Source organism: Pygoscelis adeliae, unplaced genomic scaffold (genome assembly GCF_000699105.1).
Source record: "Pygoscelis adeliae isolate BGI_AS28 unplaced genomic scaffold, ASM69910v1 Scaffold24, whole genome shotgun sequence".
NCBI lineage: Eukaryota > Metazoa > Chordata > Aves > Sphenisciformes > Spheniscidae > Pygoscelis > Pygoscelis adeliae.
Genome location: NW_008824806.1, coordinates 199,160 through 226,807, shown reverse-complemented (window position 1 = coordinate 226,807; position 27,648 = coordinate 199,160). Strand labels below are relative to the sequence as shown.

The following is a 27,648-nucleotide window of genomic DNA, read 5'->3' as shown; positions in this document are numbered from 1 at the left end:
CACCTGGAGACTTTACTGCTCTCCACCACAGCTGGGTAGTTAGTTCTTCCAGAGTGCTGGCAAACACCATGCAGATACATCCAGTGGCTCGGCAGAGCTGACTCCATGTAGCTGTATGTCTCTGCACCTCACTCCTTTCTACTTCCCACATCATTCCAGTTTTTCCTATCAATCAAGGGTGCCACAGCCTCCAAATACTCAGGATAGAAGAGAATCGATTATACCATAAATGCATATGATTAGCACATAGCTGAGTCTAAAGGATGTTATTATTATTATTCTCTTCACATCTCTCAGTTTCAGGAACTCTTATTATTTCATTCTCTCTTTCTCAACCACCCCGTGTGTGGCAGAGAACGGTCAGGATTGGCAACACAATACAGATATGCAGATATATTAGCTAAGTGAACTACTGTACATGTTATCAAGTGCATAATAGACTGAAGCGGCTCCTGCTTTGTTAATGGATCAAACCAAGACAGCCTGACAAAACAATCTGTTCAGCTATCCCAATCTAGTGGTTAAATCATAAAATCAACAGTTTCCTCGTGTCCATTCAAACACAAAGAAAGTATTTAGTGTATATTTTGAGGGTGAAGTTCTCTCAGACCTACAGAATTGGGGACAGTGTGTGCAGGAAACAAAGCAGATGCTATGAGCTTCATGTGCTGGAAAAAAACTCAGCTGCAGCTCTCAAAAGGCAACTGTTTACGAGCAGGAAGGCTACACATTTTGCAAATAGGACAGATTAGGAAAGAATATGTGAGTGCTCTCTTTTCTTGTGTAATTCAATTTTCTCTACAGACTGGGCTGAGAGCACAGAACAGCTGCTGCCACCATGCTGGTTACAATGTGCTCTACCTCTCTAGTTATCTACGCATCTCAAATACTGTATTTCTTCACTGAAAATGCGCAGAGATCATTCACTTTCCACTCTTCCCAGACTCTCTGCAACATGGTATTTGTTTCTGAAGGGAGGTACTCACTATGCTGGCTCTTAACAAGTCTAGAGCTACTCTTTTCTTCTGGCCAACTATTTTCCAGGAGAAATCGGAAAATCTGGTTAGTCGACTTAGACGAAACAAGGGGTCCTGGAAATCTCCAAATCTATTTAGCCACTAACTCCAGGTTGAAAGTATTCTCAATAAATTAAATCATGGTGTGATCACCCACCAGGGTAAGCTTATGTGTTAAGTCTTACGGTTGGACTCGATGATCTTAAGGGTCTTTTCCAACCTAAATGAGTCTATGATTCTAAGGAAAAAAAAAAAAAACAGCCAAAAGACAGTAACTGAGCATTGACAATCCTACTCTATGCAATGAAAAAATTTGTAAAATAAATTATTTTTTCCTTCTTCAAATTACATCAGTGTCATTTCTTTCCACCTGGTTAGTTAAAAAAAGCTATTAAAAAGGACTTTTTAAAATAAGAGATTTATTCCTATACTTCCTTTCTTAAGCCTATATATTTTTAAATACATTTGTTTTTAAAAGTCTCCACTTTGAGGAGCTGCGTCTATCCATGCACTTGGAAACAAACTGCAAGTAACAAAGAAAGGATTATATATTAAAGTTAAGCACAAATACCTTTCTCAAAAAATATTATAAATCTATAAATCTCAATTTTCATATAATGTATTAAGAAGACATCAATATTGCTGCTGTGTGATTCTCTCATTCAGAATTCGTACAATCCATTTAGTCACTAAAATGTGATGATTTGTATAACAAAGAGTTTTTCACATCCTGTCAACTACAAATAGAAGTGCAACACTAAAACCTTTGTAATATATTTTTTATCTTAAAAAGTAAAATATATTAAACAATTACAGGGTGCATATGCATGTGTTTGTTTTTATTATTGTGTTTTCATACTTTTGTCAAGTGCCTCTCATTTGAAATTTTGACAGTAAAACAAGAAACCAAATTGCCTTTGCTGTCAGTAAAAGCTGCTCAGTAACTGGAACTGAAAATCAGGGCATTAGCTTTGAAACATTTTAGGAATACAAGATCAGTAAAGAAGAATTGGGTCAATTACAGTCTCCCACAGACACCAGCAATGATAAATGGATGTAAGCCTAGAAGAATCCACAGAACATCCATTCAGTAAGGGGGAAAAAATAAATCCACACAATATAATAAACTTGGACTCTTAATACTGAAGATAAAAAGTTGGGAGAAAAAAAAAAAAGGTAAGTGCCAAAGGAAGAAAAGAAAATAAAATAAAGGGCTTTTCCAATATTTTAAGGGTCTTGGCAACAGCAAAGAATCTGTCAGATGAAAAGGCCCGGATGTTCCTATGAAGTAAATCATGGCACCTAGCAAGCAAAGAAAAAATATACCATTCCAAACAAAGGGAAAATTCCTCCTATCGCTATGCCTGGTAGCAAAATTAACACTGAACACATCAGAAAAATGTACACTATCTGCCTAGCTATGGATTTTGGATCCTAACTTTACTTTGATTTTTAAAATACTTGAGAAAAATAATGGAATAATCTCTCTAAATACTATTTTGAACACTGGATCGGGGTTTTCTAACTGTGTCACTAACAAATACATTGTTAAATAAAACCACAAAGTACTCTTGAAAGCAGTGGCTTTAAAGGCACTATGTTCCATCTTTTACTGTGAAACAAAATCTTGACTTTACTAAAAATTAATGGAATTTTTGTCATTGGTATTGATGGATTCAATCTTTAGTGTCCAAACCAGCATAATGATATTATTTGCAATACAGGAATCTAGGAGATTTTTACATAAGTAGAAAAAAACTACAGTAACGTGTACTGGAATTTTAAAGAAAGCTGTTGTTTGAGAGCCTTATGTTAACAGTCTGAAAATTATTGCTTGGAGTTTGTACCCATGAAATTCGTGTCTGTTACTAACATATTTGCCTCATTTCATAAATATATTAATAAAATACAAAGACTAACTGTTGAAAGGTTCAGATATGCTACCTCCTCGAGACTGAGGGTTGGGGTAGTGGGAAAAAGAAAAAGAAAAATGTTAACTATCTCAGTAGAGCCTAGAGAACAAACTAAGGCTATTTCATATAGTTTAAAAATAAAGACAGTTCATTTTATTTCCCAAGTAACACACTACTCTGAAACCATCTTCCATCATTTTCACTGCTGCTGCAGAAGATCAAAACCCTGGTGATGACCTATTCTTTCCTGCTTACTCCCTGTAGAGGAAAGTTCTTTCTTTCAAGTTGCCTTTGCTACAAAAGATATTTAGTTTTTCACAGAACATGGGGTGACAATATCTGGTGGCTTTTTATAGGAAGGGAGTGGAGAATTAGAATGGATGTTCCTGCAGAATGTTACCACAAGCAAGAATGCTTTCTGTGTTGCAAAATTCTGCCTCCAGAAGTATTGCTTATATATACGCTATACTGTGACTTTTGTCATATAATCTATATATCTTGGTTTCAATTTCACATTTTTAAAAAACATGCATTTGACCTAATTTAATATTTAAAACTTATGAAATAAGCTTTAATTATTTCACTTGAATGTCCTAACAAATCTTAGAAACATTTACCTGTATGTCCGTTCGTAGCAGCAGAATACAAGGCAGAATAGCCATCTTCACAAGAGTAATTAATGTCCAGTCCTTCTTCATTAAGCAGCATTGATAATAAAGTGACATTTCCCTGGGCAGCAGCTTGGTGAAGAAGGGTGGGCCTGCCACCCAGGGGGACAGGACCACCACTTGTTAACAAAGGGGTTAGGGAGGAAGACCAGCCTGTGAGTTAAAGCAACAGAAGTTAGACAGAAGACATAAATAAAGCTCTGCCTCTTCTGTGTTCTTTTGAAAATTAAAAAGGAGCTTCAAAATGATAGGATTCGTTAGTTTAGCACAGGTTTTGTGATGATGCTTTGTCTATACATCAGAAGGTACCCTGAAGAATAAAAACTGCGTACAGGGGTGACAGTTGTTAACGTAAATGAACAGGCTTTCATTACAAAAGGTTAACGTGAAACTTGTTATTAACTGCAGTAGCAGCTGGATGTCTCAAAAAACCTTATACTATTAAAATTCAAGAAACTACCGAAAGTTTTATACAAATTTTAATTTCATTGCTGATATGCTGGGAAGGTTTTTTAAAGTATCTAAAGAAAGGTTTCCAAAACGAAATACTTATTTTCATATGAAATTTCATCTTCCTTTACAGTCTTAGTGCAAACTTCAGTATTTATATCCTACCTGCAGTTATACAGATAAATCACACAGAGAGCACGTAATTACTTTAAGCGTCTTTCAACAAGTTTGCAAAAAAATGTAGAAATCATTTACACAAATAATACAGAAATAAATATTTTTATTATTGAACTGTACCTTAAGGTAATGTTCCTTTTACTCAAAAATACTTAATATAGTACAAAATGCTCCAGTGTTAACGAATAACAGGTTATATAACATTTATGAGTGAAAGCTTTCAAGTCACCCTGTTAAAAAACAATACTCAATTCAAAGCTTTGAAAGCTTGGGAGTTATCTTGGTTAAATGTTCTGTTCATTACTTATCAGCTTTAGTAGGGAGTTTGTTAAGAATATGAAGTTTGCTGCATAAGGCATAGAAAATTTTGTGTATTCTTCCTTGATCAAGGACTGCAAGAGAAAATAGGAGAAAGATTTTTTTTTCTTATTTTCACTATTACCTTTAGAAAATCCACATTATATTTCTCTCTTGAATAAATAACTTTGCATTCTGTGGCCACATATAAGCTATTACATGAGGCTGAAATCTGACAATACAAAGCAAGTTTACTGCAACACCCAAGACTGAAGAGGGGCTGCAGGACATTACCTCCAGCTCCATCAAGCTGACCAAGTGCTATCCAACCTCCAACACCTAGACCTAGAAAAAGCATGTGGCAGTAGCTCTACCATGCTGGGATGATCTCCTCTGCATTTTGGAAAAACAAAATTAAATATGGAAGTTCCCAATAGAATTCTATAGAAGCAATAGATTTGGGAACCTTGCAAGATCTGGGCAAATTTTAATTAAGGTCCAGACTTACACAAGAATCCATCATCTAAGCAGCCCCAGTGAAGAACACAGTTTGATCCCAATTCAAAACAGCAAAAAAATAAATGCTTGGAGTATTTTCATGTTTGTTTCTAAAGTAAGCTAAATTTGTCTTTTCAAATTAAGTTTACTAGTTTAGTATCTAAAGGAAACGTAGTTGCAGTGTTTTCACAATGTTAGCTTATTATTCAACTTATTTATTTGATATTGACTATAAGAAGTCATCACTACAGCTATGAAGTTACCTTATAAATCCAACTTTAAACCGACGATAAACTGTAAAGTTAACTCCATCCATCTTCATATAACTTCAATTCTGAAGCTACCTTCTGACTATTAATATTCTTACTAATATTTGTTTTTCCAATATTTTTAATCAGAGGATTTTGAGGGTTTTCTGAAGTTTGTAAAAAAAAAAAAGCAATATACAAAGTAAACTGAATCCTTTAAGTGGTAAAAAAAAAAATATTTATTTCCACTTCCAATATTTGAGAACAGTTAACTCTTACAAAATGCCCAAAGGTTTGAAGAATAACTTTTCTTCTTCCTTTCCATTATAAAAGTGTTTTTATTTTGTTATTCTTTCAAATTAATGGTGCTGCAGCTGTTGCTGTATACATCAATGTATTTAAAATGGTACTTGTGTAGTTTTTACTGTCTTGCCATGGTAGTTAACTGATAGTGGACATTGCTTGGATAGTGGACACTCCAGATGCTAACATTCTTTGTCCAAGTTATACTGGAATTATTTGGGGGAATTTGGAGAGCTTGACACTAAGCGCTTTAAGCATGAAGTTCACTTTGCCAAGCAGTTTTGTAATATGAATAGTATCTCTGGGTTCCCGTCCTTATTGAAAATAGTGGAAGTTTTTTGTTGTTTTTTTTTTTTTTTTGTTTAAAGCATCATTAACAGAAATGCCAAAATAAAAGGAATTTTTTTTGTGCCATATGTGGTATCTTAACTTTCATTTCCAGTCCTTGAAATGAAAAATATGTTGTTGCAGTTCAGTGATGAAATTCATTGTACTAGGTTATCATTAGATGAAAACCTTCTACTGAAAAAGATACAAAACCCAGGTAATAACATAAACATAACTTTAGCTTCTATCATCAATGTAAAGCAATGTAATAAAGCTGAATTCATCCAACAAAATACACCAACGTTAGAAAATACCAATAAATAAGGTACGCCATTACAGATGCAAAAAGTTAGGAAATGTGAAGCATCTGTGAAAGCTTGTAGGGCATGCAGTGATGAAGGGCAGAGGGACAGACAAAAACAGCTTCTGGCATCAGCTTCAGAATGTGAGATGGTTAATTTCAGAGCCCAGATCAGTCCCTCACCCCCCCACTTTTATCTTCGAAGCCAATTGTATAGAGAGAATAAATCAATCATTATAGAAATGAGCAAAATAAAAACCATACTTCATTGAAGAGTGACATAAAAAGCGCAAAACCAAGAAGAAAGTGAAAGCAGAAATCCCAGGGGTATGAAAATCCAACTGCCTACATTCGTTTCCATTTTGAGGTCTTACAGCCATTGAAATGTAGAAATCCAAACAGAGCAGAAGCATTTTGGCACCAGTTCAAAGGCTGCTGAAGTTAATGAAAACACTGTCGCAGATTTTGAATCAGGCCATAAATGTTCATTGTAATTTCTCTATGTGCAGTCTGTTCAACATTAGTGACAAAAGCTGGTGTCTTTTCCTGCCAGGGATGAAAAGAGCAACATGCAGTACAATGGCCCGTCTCTAAAAGAAGGTATTGTCACATTAATTTAGCAGAACACATAACCGAAACAATTGGTGCTCTGACTTTAAGTTGGCTCTTAATAGTTGCTCTTTCTAGAACCAAGACACTCCCTTACTGAAAATCAGGCTGTTGATATGTTCTTAAAGCAATCTGAGCTAACTAGGAAACTGTTTTAAAATTAATAAATAGAATACTTCAGTGATTAGGCTATTATCAATTCTTCTAACTCCACAGTAAGAAGAAAGAAACATGAATTATTGACAAAAAAATATAAAAATGGAGGATTCTTTCAATGTCTTTTTTAATGTTAATTTTGTTTTGCACTTTTGTTTAAAAATATTAACAAATTCTGATTGAAGCTCACTACTTACTATACAATAAAATACGAATAAGATTTCACCATGCTCTGCTTTAACTGAAAGTAAAATTGAAATTCTAAACATTTTCTGAAAAAAGTAAACAAAACAGATTAAAATCAAGCAGAACATTAATAAAACTAACTGAATCTGTGCCTAGAGGGCATGAAAATGCAAATGTGGGAAGGAGGATTCAGTAGTATTTGCAGTTTGTTAGATGTTGTTCACCTCAAGAAATGTCATACTTAAAAAAGAAACTGAAAAAAGAAAGTGAATAAGTGGCATGAATTCAGGCATTACTGACCATACTGACCACACTATCTTAATGAAAACAGCGTTATTAAATTTGGTTTATCTTTTCTTTTCTAAGACAAAGTCTATGTCCATACATATTTATAAAATCAATTTTTTTTCTTTTCTCAGCATAAAATTTTGAAGGAAATGTCCTTCCGTACTTGCATAACATCTGTTGCTCAAAGTTTTTTCAGTTCTGCAGTTTGCCAGAACACTTGGCCAAAATAGATTAAGTTCCCTTAAAAAACATAAATAAATGGGACTGGAGAATAAGTGCAATAAAATATAGGCATTAGTTCGGGTAAAAGACAAAGGAGCTGCTGAATATTTACCTGAATATTTCAGATAAAGTTATTAAAGTTCTTTGAGCCTGTTTGTAGTCAGTAAAGGAGGGATTTTAAAATAACATCTCTATATTAATAAAATAAAACAGCAGACCACTAACTAGAATGTAAGCAATCTTTCTTTGCAGACTTCAGATTATGGGGTCCATTTCCCATTTGCAATTGCAAATATTCACAAAAAGCAGTGCCACTTACTAAACACTAACAGCGTCAAATATTCAGAGCAAGGATTATAAGGGGATTAAACGAACCCAAATGTTTCCATCCCTTCCAAAAACAAGTGAATGGAGTATAAATGAAGAAAGGCAATCTGAACACATAAACCAGCACAATTTAAAAAAACCTAACATTTTGACAAAAATCCTATCTTTGAGAATTGCCTCTGAGAACTGTCACAAATTTCATAAGAAACATGAATTGACTATTTGGTGGAGGAATCCTATTTAAAAGGCTGATTGTTCTCCTAAGAAAAAAGTTTATACTTCGAAGCACAAACTAAAGCAATAACAATACATGGAGTTAGGAAGTCAAGTGGTGGTAATTTCATTTTTAAGATTTATTTTTTTAAAGAATAATCAAAAACTGTCTTAAACGATTACCAAACATCATCTAGCTAATGTAAGACTAACTGAAATATGCAGCCTAATTCATGCTGATAGGATTTGTGGAAGACAGCCTCTTGCCTACCAAAACTCACTTTGAAGCTGATTTTGCCAATAATTTGTTGTATGTTAATAAAATCTTAGATTTTTTTTTTTTTAATGAAATTTTAATTCTGTTATGGAGCCTAATAGCACCTGAAGGCAAATGAGGCTTGAAGAATGTCTGGAATATTGGGAGACTAATGATCTATCTGACATGGCAAATAGACTCAGCTAGGAATAAGAATTTAAGATGAAAATTCAGGACATCCATATGAAAGACAGCAAACTAAGAGGCAGCCATCAAATCCCACAGTTGTTAACTCTGAGAAGTAGTAGACAAATGGAAGATAAGATTTCTGAGCTCATATTTTTATGGCACAGTTCAGAAAGGAGAGAGGATTCTGCCAGTATGGTGCCATAGCCAAATGTTAAAAACATGACTAGGTTACTCCAGAAACATGCAGAAAGTCTTCAGTGAAGTGGAATGGGAATAAAAATTCCTTAATAATGTGAACCCTGGAATCTCCTATATATACAGATAGAAGTTTGCCACACGCTGCTTTTGGAACAGCTTCCCCAAGACTGGTGAGTGAGTTCAGCTGCCTTAGACAGTGGTGCAGCTACCAACAGAAAGTGGTTGGTTGTGAGATGGAAGCAGACAAGCTGTGCGGGGGTTTTATACTCTATAGATGATGGGACTAAAGTTATGAGGGACTGAAGTACCATAACTGAACTGAGAATAACTGTTGAAAGTTTGAGACCATTCAAACATTCTTTAATGCTGATGAAGGTCTAAAGTGTTCCAAAACTGTGTGTCCGTCTTCCTCACTGCAGTGCAAGTCAGGCTAAAGAGGGGATTCTACCTAATGTTCTAGTGCTATTGATCCCAGCAGGGAAGTATGTCGACAAAAAGATTTATAGGAGATCTACAGTTAACTGAAAGGTAGATCAGGGCCGCCTTTGTTCATTTAACTGCCATCAAGACGATACCCTGAAGTTGGCAGCACATTAGGCACACAAATAAGTCCCCACCACAATGCAAAATGAATAGCAGATACACACACCGACTCCAGACTTAGACTATCAACATAACATTTAGTTTTTAACTCTCCAACAGCAACCCTTTGCTGATATCTGTTGAAGTAAACCTGTGAGATGCCACACACAAGCACTAACAAAGCCTACAACTAAAACCAGAAGACCTATAGAAAAATGGAAATAAAAATGAAACATATTCTATAGGTATGAAGTGATATATTTGAAACTGCACTGTTATCCAGGCGATTACATACCTTAATGTGCAACCATCTAATGCCATAGGAGAATACAGTAGCCCCAGCTATGCCCTATTTTGTAAGAGATTCACAAAGCACTGAAATACATATGCCATGGAAGATCACCAGCAGAGGTAATTTTCAAAACATTATTTCAGACTGAGGAATCATTTTGAAGTCCAAAATAATAGCATTCACAAAAAAAACCAAAAACAAACCACCCAACCAAAAAAAAAACAAACAAAAAAGGAGTTTCTTTAATATACCATAATCTGCAGCCCATTTACTTTAAATATTAGTCCTCTTTATCTTTAAAAAAAGCCTTCAATTTGGAGACCTCCTTGAGGAAGCAAACTAATTTATAACGTTATTAAATCAGCAAAAGAATTCCCATACCCCTGGAATGTGGAAAAAATATAAATGAAAATTTCAGCTTTTAGAAAGTAAAAAAAGAGAAAAGTATAAAAAGATAAATAAAGCAAACGAGATGTATAGGAAAACCAAAACATTATTTTAGAGGGAGACAGTTTGTAGCATATCAATCCCTTTACCTGATGCTGTTACCAGGAGGCTGTCTGAATCACATGGTCTACAGGATGAAGCACTAACAGGGTTTATGGAGGAGCTACAGGCAATGGTGGTGGGAATGACAAAGGAATTTTCTGAACATGCAGGTTGGTTCAGTCCAGGGAAGTGGGAAGGCCAGGCACCCACCTGAGATGAGGCTATGGCTGGTATGGCACAGCCTGCAGGTGCCACAGATAAATCTATAGCAGGTTTTGGTGGCAGCTGAGGTGAGGATTTAGAAATAATTTCCTCATTTATTACCCTGATTCCTTGTGGTGAACTTGAAAGAGGTGAGGTCACGGTTTTGCTGTCAGTTTTTGCACTTGTATTTGGGGATCGACTACTATCCATTAAAACTTTAAGCTGTGGGTGTGGTGGAGAAGGAGTTTGCGAAAGCCCTGGTTTTTTAGGAGGAATAGGTGGAGGATTTCCTCTGTCAATTCTTGATACACTGGGAGTCTTTAAACTCGTTCTACCGACTGGGGGGTAAGTGCCAACTTCCATTGAATGTGACGTCCCCAGCCGCGACGGAGCGCTGCTCTGAGGGCTTGTAAATCTCGAAAGGACTTGGGTAACGGTATTCCGAGCTACCTGTTTGGCAACTAGGTTGTCACGACTAGTAGGGGATACGTCCCTTGAGGGAGGGCTTTGGGTTGTGTTTCCGTTTTGGTCTTGATCATTTGCATTCGCTTGAAATCTAAATCTAGCTGCTTGGATTCGTGGATTTAGGCCTGGATGCCCAGTAGTGTTGGCAGATGGTGAATGCGAACTGTGCATAGACGAAGTAAGCGAGGAATTCTGAGCTGCGGCAGTCGGTGCTGCAGGGGTGCAAAGGGAAGTACTATTTGAAAAAGGGGAAGTGCTACTTGGTAAATCAGGTGATGAGCCTGTACTTGGTCCATTTTCCTCAATTCTGTTTTGATTCTGTGTAAGAACAGGAGTTGCAGGAGGGACAAGTTCACTAGATGAAGATTGCCTATCAACGACAGGCTTCACAAATGCTGCATTGGCGCACACATTCATTTTTGTATTGCCAGACACTAGTGGGCTCGCTGTAGAAGGCTTTACAGGTACAGTCAAAGGCAACTTCTTAACGTTTTCTGTGCTACTGTCCATCACTACAGTATCTGTTTGGCAGGCAACAGTTCTTGAACTTGGCTCTTCTGTTTCAACAGAAACAGAAACAAGACTCCTATCTTTATTTTTATCTTTATTTTTAAGAGGAAGATTAGCTTTACTTTCATTCTCCTTTTTTAATTGATCAATCATTTTGATCATTTTATCTCTCTCTTCTCTGAGGTCACTGGTGTGCGCTTCCTCTCTATGAAGTTTTGCACGCAACTGCTCTCTCTCTGTGTCAAACTCAGACAGCTGCTTTTCCATTTGAGCTTCCATTTGTGTACTCCTTTGTTTCTCAGCTGCAAGAGACTCCTCCAATTCAGTAGCCTTTTTCTTTTCCTCTTCAAATTTTGACATCACTTCTTCCAGTTTCTGGGCTTCCTCTACAATTCGGCCAGACAACTGCTTACAATATTTCACTAGCATCATAGCATCAATACTACATGCTTATTCTTTCCACGTTCTTCTTCAAGACGAGCGGATAGCTTTTTGTGCTCCAGCTCAAGATTCTGTAACTGAGATTTTTCCATTTCCAACTGTAAGAAAGCATAGAGAAAAATTCTCATTAACAAGATGGAGACTTTCAACCTAACCTAGTATTAACCTGACATTGATATTTTAACCTTTGAGAGTATGCCTGAAATGAATCTGCCTGCCCCAGGAAAGTGATTTGTGATATCTAACACAAGTGCCTATAATCTTGTACAAGCAAAAGAAAGACACAGGCATCTCTGAAGAGCAATTCAGAAACTAAGTAAGCCCATCTACTTTCATCCGTTGACAACACAGAGACTCCCCAAAGTGATTAAATGCTTGTGATTCCTGAGTGAGGAGCTACTTGTTCTCCAGAAATTAGACATAAGACATCACAGAAAGTCCTCTTCTCAGTAAAGAAACCAGACACAAGCAAGAGATGAGCTTTGCAAAAAAACTTTGAGCCCAGAAATGAAAGGCTTAGGTTTTAGGTCTTCCTCAGACTGAAGGAGATTAGGGTTGAAATACACAGTCCATCATGCCCATAATAAGTGTCTTATTTATAAATGTTAAAACAAGATATAAGACATTCATTTCTGAGACCAACTTTTTCACACAAGTACAAATATCTTCCATTACTTACTAATAGCAGAAGATCTCACTGACATCAGTGATGTATAAAGTATGTTATAAGCTAGAATCAAAAAGCTACCTACTACATGTAGATAATGGATAAGAATAATTTTTCATTCATATAGTCATCGCCTCTAATTAATCTTGCCTGCTGATTATGCTTTTATTCAAAGACCCTACTCTAGAAAAGCACTGGAAAAATATGTTAATGCACCATTTTATAAAATACCTACTAGCAATAATGCAACCTAAATAGCTTCATATTTTCCCAAGCAAACTTTTACACAAGTGAAACAACAACAAAAGAAAAATTGATTTCTTTCTTTCTGCTCCTCCCTTCACATGCTGATGCAGTAGCTTCCTGAATGGCTTATCTGAATGACTGATAAAAAAACAAACAAAGAAAACCCCAAGAAACTGCTGAGCATTCCTTCTCCTGTACTCTTTTTATTGGTTTAGCCTTGACAGTTCTGCTTCATATTTGCATACAGATCGATACAGAAATAACAATTCAGAACTGTACCACTAAAGTGCATTTCTAAGTGGGCATTTTTTCTGGAAAAATACTTTCAGGTACCTATAAAAAAAAAAAATCAAGTGCTCACAAACATGAACGGTTAATTTTGACTGCAACAGGAAACTGGTTCATGCTTCTACAATAAGAGAACATTTCATAACGCTCAAAAAAATAAGAAAAGCTGTGGCAAATAGCAGTACATTTAAGATCTTACTTGGAATAAATATTTCATTTCAATAGATGAAGGAAGAATCATAGATTATAGATTCAGATTATAGTGTCATGGTAAAATGATACTAATTTCAGAGTTTAAGACAATACAGTGTCGTGAATATATTTACTGTAAACTGTAATGTGGGAAACAAGATGGCCTAGAGGATTGTTAATAGTTATGGAATATCTCCTCTCTCAGTCAATGCTTAAAATATTGTCTTGGTTGCTAGATGAAAACAAACAGACACACAGGCAAAAAAAACCCCAGGCATTACAATATATTAGCTTTTCAGAAACCTGTTGCTACAGCACACTATTCCCTGTCTTCTCCAATAGCAGATGAAATTTCTTAGCTCAGGAACCTTTTTCCAGATTACTATAGATGTGTCTACAATTCATTTTTAACTAAACTGCATTTAAACAAAAGCTAATATAAGCACCATATTTAAATAACAGTTTTGTTACTCTCCAGTTATACCATAGAGTAGAGTTGAAACTCATGCCATCAAGAGATGAGTACAAGAGGGAGAGAGTCTGCAGTTGTAATAGAAATAAATCCCACCTGCTATATCCTGGGGACAATGAGCTAATTTTTTCCCACATGGTAAGTAGAATTCAAATACAAGAAAACACTTAAAAAGGAAGGGAAGTGAAATGACATAGAAAGAACAAACAGTAAATCCTACATGAATGTACACTTATAGATGAACGTGTGATTCAGTCTCCAAACATTTCTAATCATGTTACCTGACTCTAAATTTCTCTTCCATTTTCTTCAGAAGAATGGGAAAAAGCATAAAGAGGTGATGACAATATTGATGTGATGTATATTATAGTAATAGTAAAATTTCTTCATTAAATCATACCATTATCATAAGAAACAGTGAACTAAGAGAAAAAAAACCGCTGTGGGAAATTATACCTACATTATAAATGACATCTTGGCTTTGAATACCTCAAAACCTGTTTAGCAGTGGAGGGGCTCCACTGGGGTTTTAGAGCTTCATCGCAGGTTAAACAATACACTCTGTACAATGCATTTCACAAAACCAAGTCACCCTTTCTTAAAAACAGTGTTAAATATACAAAAAATAAGGTATGGCATTATTAGTCATTGCTTAACAAACAATATCAGCAACAACATTTCTTCAGTTATGTTAATGACAGTACAGCTGCAAATTAAATTAACAAGCTATTATGATGACACTGTATTTAGGAATGGTCCCATTCATAGTTCTTCACATGCAGAAGAAACATTGTTTTTTCTCAACCATTTCATTGTTTTTTTCAAAGCATCCAACAGCATTTGGATGCTTCACAAGCATTTCAAAGCAAGTGGAGCATCCAACAGTTTCTTTTTTGTTAAAACAGACACAAAAATAATGAGAAATGTATACAATTTTTAAAGCTTGGAAATGCAATAAGATTATAGTGGAAATGTTTTTATCAAGATTTTCTATACTTTATTATTTCTCCATTTGTATTTCAGACAATGGACTGGTTCTATAAATTAACTGTTGTGAAATTATATTACTTTCATATAATTACAAGCAGATTTTAACATATAACTGGGATGAAATCAGCTTACCATACTATCATAGCATCTTATTTGTAAGCAATGCATATAAATAAATAAACAAACCTATATATATATATATATATATAAAAGTCCTCTATTTTATTTCAAATTGACAAGACATTAGTTTCTCATTTTATGTTGTTTCTTATGTCTACCTCTCTCCCCCGCCCTTGTTTTGGCTGCAACACCTTGAACAGGAAAACCCTCTGAATATTTACACTGCGTTTTTTCCTTTAGGTGACAGATCTGGAACTAGCTCTAATTATTTATGAGTTTTTGAACTAACTATGACCTGATTTGTACGAAGTGTACTATATGCATACACTAAATCATAACAGTAATGTAAACATCTGGAAATGTGTCCAAGAAGGATTTGAAAAGGGGTGAAAAAGGATACTGAGAAAAATGATAGTGTCCCACAAAGAGCTAACCAGCAAAGGCCCTACAAAGGTGAGAGACAGAGTGCATGCCTTGTGAGAAAATGTTGAGGGAACTTGGCTTGCTTAGTCTAGTGAAGAAAAGACTGAGGGATGATCTAATAGCAACATACTGCTCCTTTTGAAGGGCCCTTACAATGGTGACAGAGTCAAATTCTTCTTGGTGGTGGCAGGTGAGGCCCCATAACAAAAGGCTAACATGAAAAATTGCCCTTTAAGAGGCTCAGTCTTGGAAAAAAGTTCTTCACAAGGATAGTAGTGCAGAAAGGCTGCAGTATTGCCATTCCTGGGGGTTTTCAGGACTCAGCTAGACAAATTCATGGATGACCAGATGTACTGCTGGTGATAATCTGCTTTAAGCACAAGGTCAGACTAAATCACATCAACGGGCCTCTTCCAACCAACGTGTCTGTCTTTCTTTGAGCATGCATCCCAATACTAACTTCTCTGCAAACGCTTGACAAATCAAGAACTGTGATTTTGATTATCTGGTTTTGAGTTCCCAGGAAACCTCAAAATTAATTTTGATAGCAGCTCCAGGAAAAGCATTCAAAGAGAGAGAAGAGGATGGAGACTTAACAGAAAGCAGATGACATCTGGGGATTAGGTGTTTGGTATATGGTAAGCTTATGACTGACAGTCATTTATGCACATCTCTCATTTTTCTATGTTCTGGCACATTGTTATGACTTGCTTTTTATGATCAAATAAAAATTTTATTCAAAGAATACTTTTAAGGTCACTATATTCACAGATAGTAAGTCCCCAGGAATAAGAGTTCAGTCTAGGCCTGTTTAAAGTCCAGTAATATCCAGAGAAAATAAACACAGCTGTACACAGACTTAATTACTTAGTGTAAGAGCGAGACAGTAAAGCAATTCCAAACATGAAGACAGAGGCATCACACATTTAGAGAAGGAGGAACCACTCTTGGAGGTAGGAGGTGCAGTTAGCTCTCTATTTAGGTCACATTTGTCTAGGCTTAACGGGTTTTTTTTCCTTATATTGGGTCACCCTACTTTGTCAACCATTTCTAGAAATCCCTCAAAATACCTTCATTACCCTCTTGCATGGAGGGATTTGAGAGATGGAGAACAGACAGAAAAATGTGGAACAAAGGAAAGGTAAAACACTGAATGAATGGTTTGTGAATGAATGGAGATGGTTGAGAGAGATGTCATCTGTTGCCACAAACCCAAGAAGTTTAAGAGGGTGCCCTGTCCCAATAGCATTTCTAACTGGCTTTAAAAGAGGAAGATGTAAGTTCTGTAGAGTCATGCACACAGCTGCTCAACACCATGCAGTTTGTTTTCAAATCCTGTGTTATTTAAATTTGCTATTTGTTACAAGGAGTAAAATGGTAGAATCATGACACACTTGCAAAGCAACACATGTTTTTTCAAGTGTAGTGCTTTAAAATTTAGCTTGAAAGTTACAGACTTCAAAATTGAGTGTACTAGAGGTTTAGGTCCTTCTCAAGGTAAGAATCAAAGTGCAAAATAAATTAAGATCAAACTACTTAAAATTAAGATTTAAAGAAAAAAAAACTTCATGTATTCTTCTAGGAAACAAAAGATGAGCATCCTTTCCTGTACATGCAGACTTACAGACATAGACTTTGGTAATAAACCTGGGCCAAAAAAACAGACAAAAAAGGAATTTACATATCAGTACCCTGACTTTGAGACATATTCTCAATATGTAAACCCATCTTAAATGCATGTATCCAAAAGCCAGAGATAGATGAAGAATTTAGGTACAAAAAGAGACTTGTGGCCATGCACTGAAAGAAGAAACTAATCCAATTGTCCAGGCAGATGTGTTAGGGTGTCTCCCAATATCATTCTTCAGTCAGAATAAACAAGCTTACTCGCTCTTTTCTATGCTGAGACAATCCTGTCCCCAAAATCTCAACTTACTTACAAAGCATATGAAAAAGAAAATTAACATTTAAGAATCCTCAAAAAGAAGTGCTAGGTAAGTACAAGTAACTGTTCACGACATAGGCCATTACAGTGTTTTAAGACTTACGTTTCGTACATGCAGTCTAGTATTATTCATTTTTTTGAATGCGGTATCTGTTCTTCTGAAGTCTTAACTTCAGAGCAGGGATGCTTAAACTAAACTAAACAACAGAACTAAGATAACAAGAAAAGGTTTGCTGATTTAATTTAGGCATGTATTTCCAGCATACTCCCAGTACTTTTGTGTGCATATTATTTCCCAAAGAGCAATTAGTACCAAAATCAATTTTATGTCAATTGTCTTAGCATTGTCTGGGGTTTTTTTTAAACATCAATATAAAACTGTCACCAAAAAGCTATTTCACAGCTGCTGAAGACATTCTATCCATCTTATACCCAGTGAAGACGATTCAATGCCTAGCAAGTATTTATTTTCTAATTATTCAAAAATACCTGCTCTAGATTAGTCTATTACATTACTGTTCCCCTCTTTCCTCTCAGAAACCCCTCCCCAACATATTCATATTTAGCTATGCTTTAGGAATGTATGGCTTACATATTAGTGAAATACATGCAACCGACCAACCATTCACTTTCAAAATTACATTGTTTTATCTTCAGTGAGACTTCCTTTGCAATGTAGTTGTTCCAAAATAATTTTCTCTTTACAGCAAAAGTTCTAAATGTGCAAAAAAGTTTTTTTAGAGTTATAATTTATTTTTACTGATTTATGAAACAGAGCCACCTAATATAAAATGCAAATAAATTATTTATTTTACGCTATTTAGGTTAGAACAAAAATAACAGTAACTCCTCTAGGCTTCAATGGTGTTGGTTTAAAAATATATTGCGATGATGCTTTCTCCTCATGATGAGCTAGCCACTTATATACTGCATCGACTCGTACCACTTATATTTCATTTATTCCATAAGTAGAGCTATATTCACGGAACAAATGAGATGTGCACACAAAATATCACCAGAAAATCAGCACCTTGCTATATATGACAATTAAGTGATAACATTTTAACACTCATAATGATGACCAAGTTAGACAAAGATGCAAATTTAAAAAGTGGCATGAAAGAACAAATCAGGAGAGGGAAAAGGAAAAAAAGTTGGTAGCAGGATACCTTCTTTTGTCTGTTTTCAGCAGCAGCCAGCTGAGCTGACATTCTTTCTTGCATTTTCCTGCAGTGAGCCATAACAGCTTCTAAAATGGACAGAGGGTTCATGCATATTGGCTTCTTTTCTTTGTCACCAGCACCTGCCTCAAAGTCTCTCTGAAGAGCCAGAAATGGGTCACTCAGATTAAATCTTCCATATCGCTCCTGGATAAAAACCTCTTTGCGCCGGGCCTAACAAAAAAACCAAAGAGACAAAGAAATAAAACTAAATGCATTCTTTGGAGTACATCCACACATAGAAGAGACCTAAACCACAGGGAAAGTTATGTTACTTATTTATGGTTTTAAAATATTTTCTTTAGGTATTCATTTACAATCTCTAAAAGAAATAGATATGTTGCACACAGATTTCATTATAATCAATACAATACAATATTCTCAATTCAATACAGAAATATCAATTTGGAGCTGTTTCAGAAGCATCACAAAAATAACATCTTGTAAATTGGCTGATACAGAGAGAGGCAAGGGAAGAAAAACATTCTAAAATAAAGATTGCTATTTCTGTGTATTAAAATGATGCTACCAAAGATATGAAAACATGCTTTGTGTGTTTACTGCAGTACCAAAATAAGTATTTTTCAAATTAAAAAATTGACGGGATGTTTACACATACAGAGATTTTCATAAGTAATAGCAGACAAGCAGAAAGCAAAAATACCACCAAGGCTTTTCTGAAATTTAAGACACTTCTCATATCTCTGTTCAGGAAGAACTTCATACCTTTATTTTAAAACATAATTATATTTCCAAACTACAGTACAACACTTTATCTTCATAACAAAAAATATTACACAATAAAGATCAGAGGTAGTTTTGCTTGACAGATTTTTGGTTCCTCAGCCCAACATGAAAACAAGGTCAGTTTCAGAGAAGGTATTTTTATACATTTAATACACAGTACGCAGGAAGGCCACAGATAAGTACTGACTTCTAACAGTCTTCATAGAAAATATTGTTCCCAAATCTCAGGCTTAAATCCCATCTAATTCGTGGGGGGAAAAGAAAACCAAACCAAACCAACAAACAAACTAAAACCACCAAAAAACCCCACCAGAAAGATCCAATGATTTCTAAAATTTTGTTGTGGCATTTTTGTGCTTGCATATATAACAGAAAGCAGAAGGAAGAAAGCAAAACCATTATAGCACAAATTTTGGAAGAAAATGAAGGCTTGTTACCTTAAAAATTAAAACAGTCACCAGAGCAGGTCTTTAAAGAAGTATATCTCAAAAAATCAGAAAAAAATCCCACAGTGCAGAGAAACACCATAGAAAGAAGAATCCCTCCAAAAATGGATAAAACATTTATCTGTGATTTGGTTCAAATTCAGTTTTGAAGAATAAGCAACAAAGAGGAAGAATAGGCCAATTCTGAGATAAAAAAGAGGAGGAACAGGCCTAATGGTAACCAAGTGGATTAGTAGATCATTTGGAAAGCTTGAAGTTAAAATTGTAACATATGAAAAGGTCATAAAAGGTAACACACATTTCAGGGCATGAGAAACCAAAGAAAAACATAAGACCTATGTTAGAAAAACTCTCCAGACACTAACTACAAATAACATACCTTTGTGAATGCCCAACTTTTTCCTATTTATTGTCTACAAAATTGAAATGTTGTGGGAAATTAAAAGGTAAAAGAGAATGACTGCAACAGAAGTAAGTGTGCCTACATATTCTGATGCTTGAAATACTTTTAGTCTATTTTGCAGTTTGATAGTATAAATAGAACTTGAAAATATTTATTAAAAAAATAGCCTTTGGGGTATAACCTCAGAAAAAGCTTACAGAGTTCATTCAGACCTAAAGTCTAGCTAGGCTTACAAAGTCAGGTAGTGATTGGTTGAAGAGATAAAAATAAGCTGAGAGAACCTAGTTATTTTTTATAAATTGCCTTGCAAATAACCCCTAATTAGTCTAATATTTTAATCCCCTAATTTTTAACTTATTTTTTAAAATAAAATAAAATAAAATAATAGCTAGTTCCAAAGGTAATATTACAAAGCCAGGTGGGGAGGGGCTATATTTGTAGCTCCTCGTTCTGTATACTGAAATTACAGGACAGTATGCAGCTTAGGAATTCAACTTTCATGTAAAGGAAACAACCAAAACCAAAAACTTGACCCTAAATGGATTAAAGTGTTAAGCAGCCAAACAAGATGACAAACCCAAGCAGGTTAAGAATTTAAATGGAGATGGAGGCACAACCCATATATAAATTATCAGCAGTGTAAAAGCCACTTAGTTTATATAAAGAAAATGAGCAATCAAAGCAAAGGCAAAAACACTGATGTAGCAGCTCAGCTGTAAATAAAAAAAAAAGACCACCGGAGCCTCCATCCTTAAATCCAGAGACCAACAGCAAAAAGAGAAGCCAAGTAGATTAACTGATCTCAGAGGCAAAGGCAACCACTCATGCCTTTAAGGAAACACAGGCAGACAACCAGTGAAATAACGTGTATTTTCTAGTTTTTTCTATGACCCATAACTAGCCGTCCTCTCAGCACATACTGTTTGTATGCAATATGAATGTATTCTCTGAAATGTTCTCTAACATGCATAGCAAACAAAGCAAGCGAGGCAAAGGCTCAATGTGCGCCTGCCAAAATAGTAAGGGGACTGGGTGTTCAGATTCATTAACTAAGGAAAAGATGAAACTATATAGAAGGCATGAGCTCCATCTGAATGAAAATCAAAACAATCTGCTGGCATTAAGAATTAAAGTGGCTACAGGAAAATCTGAAAGCTAAAGACTGTGGAAAAACCAATAGGTCTCAAACAGCACATGGTTTGGGTTGACAGACCCTGTAGGGCTGAAGCCATAACTGTGTACCCTCAAGCACAGGGTAAAACAGACTGGTGACTCTCAAACCATAAACAGCAAAGTCGTCTCAGGATGCTTCTAACTCAAAAGGAAGCTAAATGCAAAATATTAAAACAAATGTTTCCATACAAGGACTAAAAATATAAAATATAATGATGGGTGAGGATGCATGATTTCAAATGAAGATACCAGAATGAAAGATAAAGCAGAAGCTTGGTAGAAGGGAAACAATGAGTAGTTCCCTAAAACTTAGGCACAAAGTGGCAGAAAGACAAGCGAGGCTTGGGTTTTTTTAACATGATTCCTCCAGCCACTAAATAATACTTTTGTCCCTTCGCACTTCACTAAAGTGCATCAGATGGGAGAAACAGAAATACTAGAATCAGAAAATTGTCTCTCTTACATCATCTTTCAGCACTGAATTTCAGATCATAAGAACTAGTAGCAATATCAAGATATCTGTTTCGTATGGCACTCATTATCTGGGGAATGTACAGTCTAATGTCATACGGGTAATTAATCCTTTAAAATAGTCTCCCCCTAATATGCTGGCTGTGCTAAAACAGCATTAGCAGTGTCTCATATATTAACTTCAACTGCACAGCAATATATACAGAAAATAACATTTAAACTGTTGATTTGCAAATAATTAACTGAATGCATTTTCAGACAGAAAATTTTCAACAACAGAGAGAGTATGGGCCCACTACAGGAGGCAATCAGGACTGTGAAAGGTGCTATATGAATTTATAAACCATCAGCTTCATTTTTCTGCACATACCCATTTGCACAGTGACTAGCCTTTTAATGGAATGACTGAGATTGAAAGTATTTAAAGATATAAAAAGATGTCCATGGGAAATGATACTTTTTGCAGCCTATGCCCGTGGTATACAAAATTATGACTTAAGACTTAAGCTAAATCCTCCAACAGGTAACTACTAATGAAAACTGACAAATCAAGGGAAAATATCTAAAAACAAAGAAAAAAACCCTTTAAATAGTTAATTCATGAAATTCACTACTGCAATAGAGTAAAAGCTTAAACTTATTTACAACAGCTTTTGAATTCAGTCCAATAAGAGCATCACATTTATACAGAGCTTTTAAATCCTTGCACAGGATCTGAAACATTAAACAAGGAGACTAAAATAAGAGTGCAACTACTACTTAAAAAGAACAAAACCCCAAAGTTTCTTTATGGACAAGCTGGTCTATAGCATTATGTTAGATCAAGGATGGACTACAAGTTTATAATAAAAAAAATACAGTAGGACTGAAAAACATCTTCAGAAAGGAGTGAAAGATGATCAAAAGGTACAACACAGCTTCTCTTCAAGGAAGATCCAAGTAGAAATAGGGCTTTTCAGTGTGAAGCAGAGACAACCAGGGAGAAACATGCTAGAGGTCTGCACACTGACAGGACAAGTAGCAATTGTCCCATGATCTAATGAGGGAAATTTGAGTTGGACACAAATTCTTCTCGCTGAGAGCAGATAAGCACTGGAACGTGTTGCCCAGGGAAAACATACAGCCTCTGTCACTGGGAGATTTCCAAAACTAGATTGGATAAGGCCATCAGCAACCCGATCCATGTTTGACGTTAGTCCCGCTTTAAGCAGAAGAATGGACTGAACGATCTCTCGAGGTGCCTTCCAACCTAAATTACTCTGATTAGTGATTTCTTCTAGGACTGTTATTTTTTATCTTGTAGATGCTAGCAATCTTCTCAAGTAACAAATGACAGAAATGAGCTCTCAGAGGAAGGAAAAACAACCAAATACTTATTGGTGGAACAAGTCTTATGTCTTGCTTCGGATCATGAAAATACTTTTTATGACAGAAAACAAACTTTTAGTCTGTGATATTTTCAAAAATAAAAAATCAGTACTAAACAATCCTGGGAATTACACAGCTGTGCAACACAAGGGGAAGGTTAACTCTCAAGTTTTCTCTCCTAGGTCTGCATCCAAGAAGAACCTGGAGGATCAGGCTGTAAGATAAACTGTTTCTTTTGTTACTCTCTCAGGGAGCCTGTCTCCTACCACATACAGCAAGACACCTCATTCACCCCACACCCACTTTTTTCACACTACTCAAGTCACCTCAATGTATCTATCTGCCAGCTCCCTCCTGGACAGTTCCATCTCTCAAGCTGACCCTTTGCAGTCACTGAGCCCATTTATTTACTGGCAGATGGAGACTGGCAGTAGGGTGTGCAGGGACAGGAACAAAAGGAGCGGAGGTATCTGGATGATGGGCTGTGGGAAAAGCTGGAAATCCAGTATAAGAACTGGCCTGCAGTCACTTGTTTCTCATGTTCCACTTCAGAAGGTGGGGGGATGGGGGGATATCTTTTCAGTGACCAAACTGAGAATTATGAAGTTTAATCAGATTTTTTTCCTCCTGTTATTGAAACAATGTAAGGGGGCAGGGAGGCCTTCAAATAGTATCCATCTTACTGTGGACTTAAAGCTAAAAGCATAAAAAAGGCAAGGAAAAACAAATACGACCAATTAATATATAAGTAAGAAATAAGCCCTATAACAAAAACCAAAAAATTAATCACATAAGTTATATTGTTACTTTTCTTTCAGTAATAATCTACCTTGATATTAGTTGCACACATTTGCTGAAACGAGTTTTCATAATCAGCTTACATAATCAGTAACAGCTGATATATAAGCAACAGTATTTTTAAGGTTAATACTGCATTTTTCCCCCAATGTATCTCAGAGTTTCCTCTTCGTTTACCTGCCAAGTTAAGAGTTCAGCAAGTCCAAGTCTTCCATGCAGCAACTGATGATAAGCATCAAAAATAGGACTGCATGTCCTACACTGCTGTGGAACAATGGAACTGAATTAAAGCTGCCGCAGAACACTTAAACAAAATTTCCTTCCTTTCAAGAGCGTTTGTTCCTCTGATTAATTTCCTTTTCCACATATACTAAAATTGTTTCAACAGATGTTGACAGGTTCATATTAATATTTTCTCTTGACATATGTATTAGGGAGTGGTAAAATGTTTTCTAAAACTAACCGGCACAGAAGAGGAGGCAGTAAAAGCTTATTTTCTGTGTTACGTTAAAGACAAGGGTGAGCCCTTCACTCTAAATAAAATTGAAAGGGCAATAGATTTTTTAAAAGAGGAAGGTGGCTGAAAGAGAACATGTTTATAAATCTTATTCAGTGGCATTATACAGTGTCTTGAAACGATTTGCTAGAGCTAGTCATTTAAGCAAAAGAGAATTATCAATGAGTATATACTCATAATAAAAGCAGTACTTTCAGAGATACCTGCAAAATACCAGGGTGGGGGATATGATGTCTTACTGTGATTGATTAAGAATGACTTTTTAAAGAATGATAGCAATTTTGTTATACAATAGGGTTTGGGGGCTTTGTTTGTTTGTTTTAATGCAGATGTAAAAGAATGTTTTCAAAGTATCATATGCGATGTTACTTCCATATAAAGTTTTACAGAACAAACTAAAAATGGAAATGTAAACATCAATGACTGCTGAAGAAATTATATCCTGCAGCGTGATTTCTGTCAATGAACGTGATGCTCAATTTCTCCTTACAATCTTAACTACAGTCTAAATTCCTTTCTTCAGCACTGTGACAGTGCATACCTATGCAAAGTCTACAAGTGAGTTAGATTTTATTGAACTCAATATTATAGGAAAAATATTTGACCAATATATTCAAACTGTCTGTTTCCATGTTGTGTCAAGTATCGTAAGACAAAAACGTGTGTACACTTTAAGGATGAAAAAAAAAGGAAATTCTCTGAAGAAGACTGATGATCATAACAGGCTGCTAGTTCAAAAAGAGTGAAAACAGTAGAAAGAATTGAGAAATAGGAGGATGCAATCCGCAAGTTAAACAAAACCAACATACAGGTTGGTTATGCTCTGACAGACCTATATAATTGTTTCATTCTATAAACAATGCTCTTTACAGATGACTGACCAGGATCATGAAAGAATTCAAGTCTTTTGGTAGAAGTACTAATAAAGAAAAGAAAATGTACCTGCTTAGTAATTTTTAATGTGAGGCATACATACTCATAAAAAGCATTCAAAACTATCTTGCGGCAGTCTCTCATAACAGTCATAAGCCATGCAACTATATCAATGAAACTCATTACAGTGAAGTAGGCTGCATGAAAGTGGAGATACAATCAGTTTTTCTTGAAAAGTTATCCCAAGCATGAACCATTAAAATAAGAGTAACAACAAAAAGTTGCATTATTCTCTCATTCACAACAACCCATAGAACTTTTCCAAAAATTTGTAATTCGCAAAGTGTCCCTTTCTCTCAGAATTACATAGCTTTTAATCCAAGCTTTTAAAAAACATTTTTCAAGGTAAAAAGAAAGCTCTGAATATAAGACTGTATGTTGTTTTACAAGGCTATCCTCAGTAACCTCCATTCAAGAAGATATACAAAAACATCATTTTAAGGCATAAAAGGTCAGATCTTACCTAGCAGTTGATGAAAACGACAGCAAACCGATTTTCTCTATTTCAGGCCAAGTATCCAAATATTAAAGTGGTTTGCAAAAAGCTGTACAATTCCCTCTTCTCTGCACTAAAAAGCAGAACTAACAAAAGTACAACATGCCTAACAATTCAAATCTCTCTGTCTATAGGAGGACAAACATTCAATTAACAAACTATCCTGACTTACAATATAACAGAAAGCACTGAAGAAGAGTTATACAACCAAGGTAATGATCAAGCCTGAATTTCCTTAGGGGTCTGACTCCATAAAAAGAGAATATCACATGACAGCACCAGTTTTCTATAACCCCAATATTGCTAAGTAGCACAACCTCCTTCCCTTTCTGCCTCTTACCCGACAAAAACCTCCATGAAAGAAAGAGGTACAGACAGGACAGATAGACATATGCTTCAATTCTTCGTTACTAATTTTCTCCCTTAGAGTAATGAAAATCCACTATTTTGAGGTTGCAGATTGAAAAATGAAAAGGCCATATTACAAAGCTAAGATCAGTTACTAACAGATCATTACCAACAAGAAAAAGCCAATACAAAATATTCTTCACTTCTTACAGATGTAAAAGGTGAAACTCAGGCCTTGCACTGTTTCTAAATGAGGAAGGAGAAAAAGCTCGTTGTGAAACAACATGTGGTTTTAATTGAGAAGAGCCATCCAGATGTTCTATATAAAGATGACATTAGACCTATTTTATGACAGCTTTGTTGTCTGATGCTTAAACATTTGAAAATTATAGGCCAATATTTTGTAAGGAAGTATCACTGTTCGATGCTCTGATTATCTAACCACCCAGACATTTATTTCTGAAACTAATACAGATTTTCATACTGATAATGAGTCTCAGTGGACAGAAGAGACTTGAGCTTTCTGGTTACTTTAAATAACCATTTGTCATCTAGACTTTTTTGCATGTTCAAATTTATAGTTCAAATTCATGCAAATCAATTCATAATTCTTTGCATGGAAACCTGTCAGCCATTCTTCTGGAGTACTGAAGGAAATCTGACTTCACCTCTAACCAAAAAAGAGCACTTTAGCCTCCATGCTTCGCAGTTAAAAAGTTTCTTCGGCTCAGTAAAGACAGAACATACCAAAGCCATAACAGAAAAACTTTAACTAAATCAATCTGTATTTCTTTTTCATTTACAGCATTTAGATTTTCGTATTTTCAAGCTATCAAAATCTCAGTTAAAATATCATCCCGTATTACTGTATGGCAATTACATGATTACCAAACTTCAATTATTTTAATGAAAAGGTATGCAAATTATGAGTTTACAATGCAATCATCAGGCACAGTCAACATGGGTTCACAAAGGGAAAGTCCTGTTTAACTAATTTGATATCCTTCTGTGGTAAGGTCACCTGCCTAGTGGATGAAGGGAAGGCAGTGGATGCAGTTTTTCTGCATTTTAGTAAGGCTTTTGATACTGTCCCTCACAGCATCCTTCTGGACAAGTTGTCCAGCTGTGGGATGAGCAGGTTCACGGTGCACTGGGTGAAGAACGGGGCTGAAGGGCAGGGCTCAAAGGGTTGTAGTGAATGGGGCTACATCTGGCTGGCGACGGGTCACCAGCAGTGTTCCTCAGGGCTCAATTCTAGGGCCAGTTCTGTTCAATATATTTATCAATGATCTGGATGCAGGAGCTGAATGCTCCATTAGCAAGTTTGCTGATGGTACCAAACTGGGAGGTGCTGTTGACTCTCTTGAGGGACAAATTGCCTTGCAGAGGGATCTAGATAGATTGGAGCATTGGGCAAGGGTTACTGGGATGAAATTTAACAAGTCCAAATGCCAGATTCTGCACCTAGGATGGCGTAACACCAGGCACAAGTATAAACTGGGAGAGGAGCGGCTGGGGGGCAGCCCCGCCGAAAGGGATCTGGGGGTGCTGGTCAACACC

At 35.8% G+C, this 27,648-nt stretch overlaps 1 protein-coding gene across 1 annotated transcript in view; it reads right to left on the bottom strand.

The window, feature by feature from the left end:
- Positions 1-27,648, bottom strand: part of CTTNBP2 (cortactin binding protein 2) — a 76,560-nt gene that overhangs the window by 36,072 nt on the left and 12,840 nt on the right. Inside the window, 4 exon segments of the mRNA XM_009324055.1 lie at positions 3,547-3,750; positions 10,253-11,819; positions 11,822-11,923; positions 18,338-18,562. Of these exon segments, the coding sequence (XP_009322330.1) occupies positions 3,547-3,750; positions 10,253-11,819; positions 11,822-11,923; positions 18,338-18,562 (2,098 nt within the window).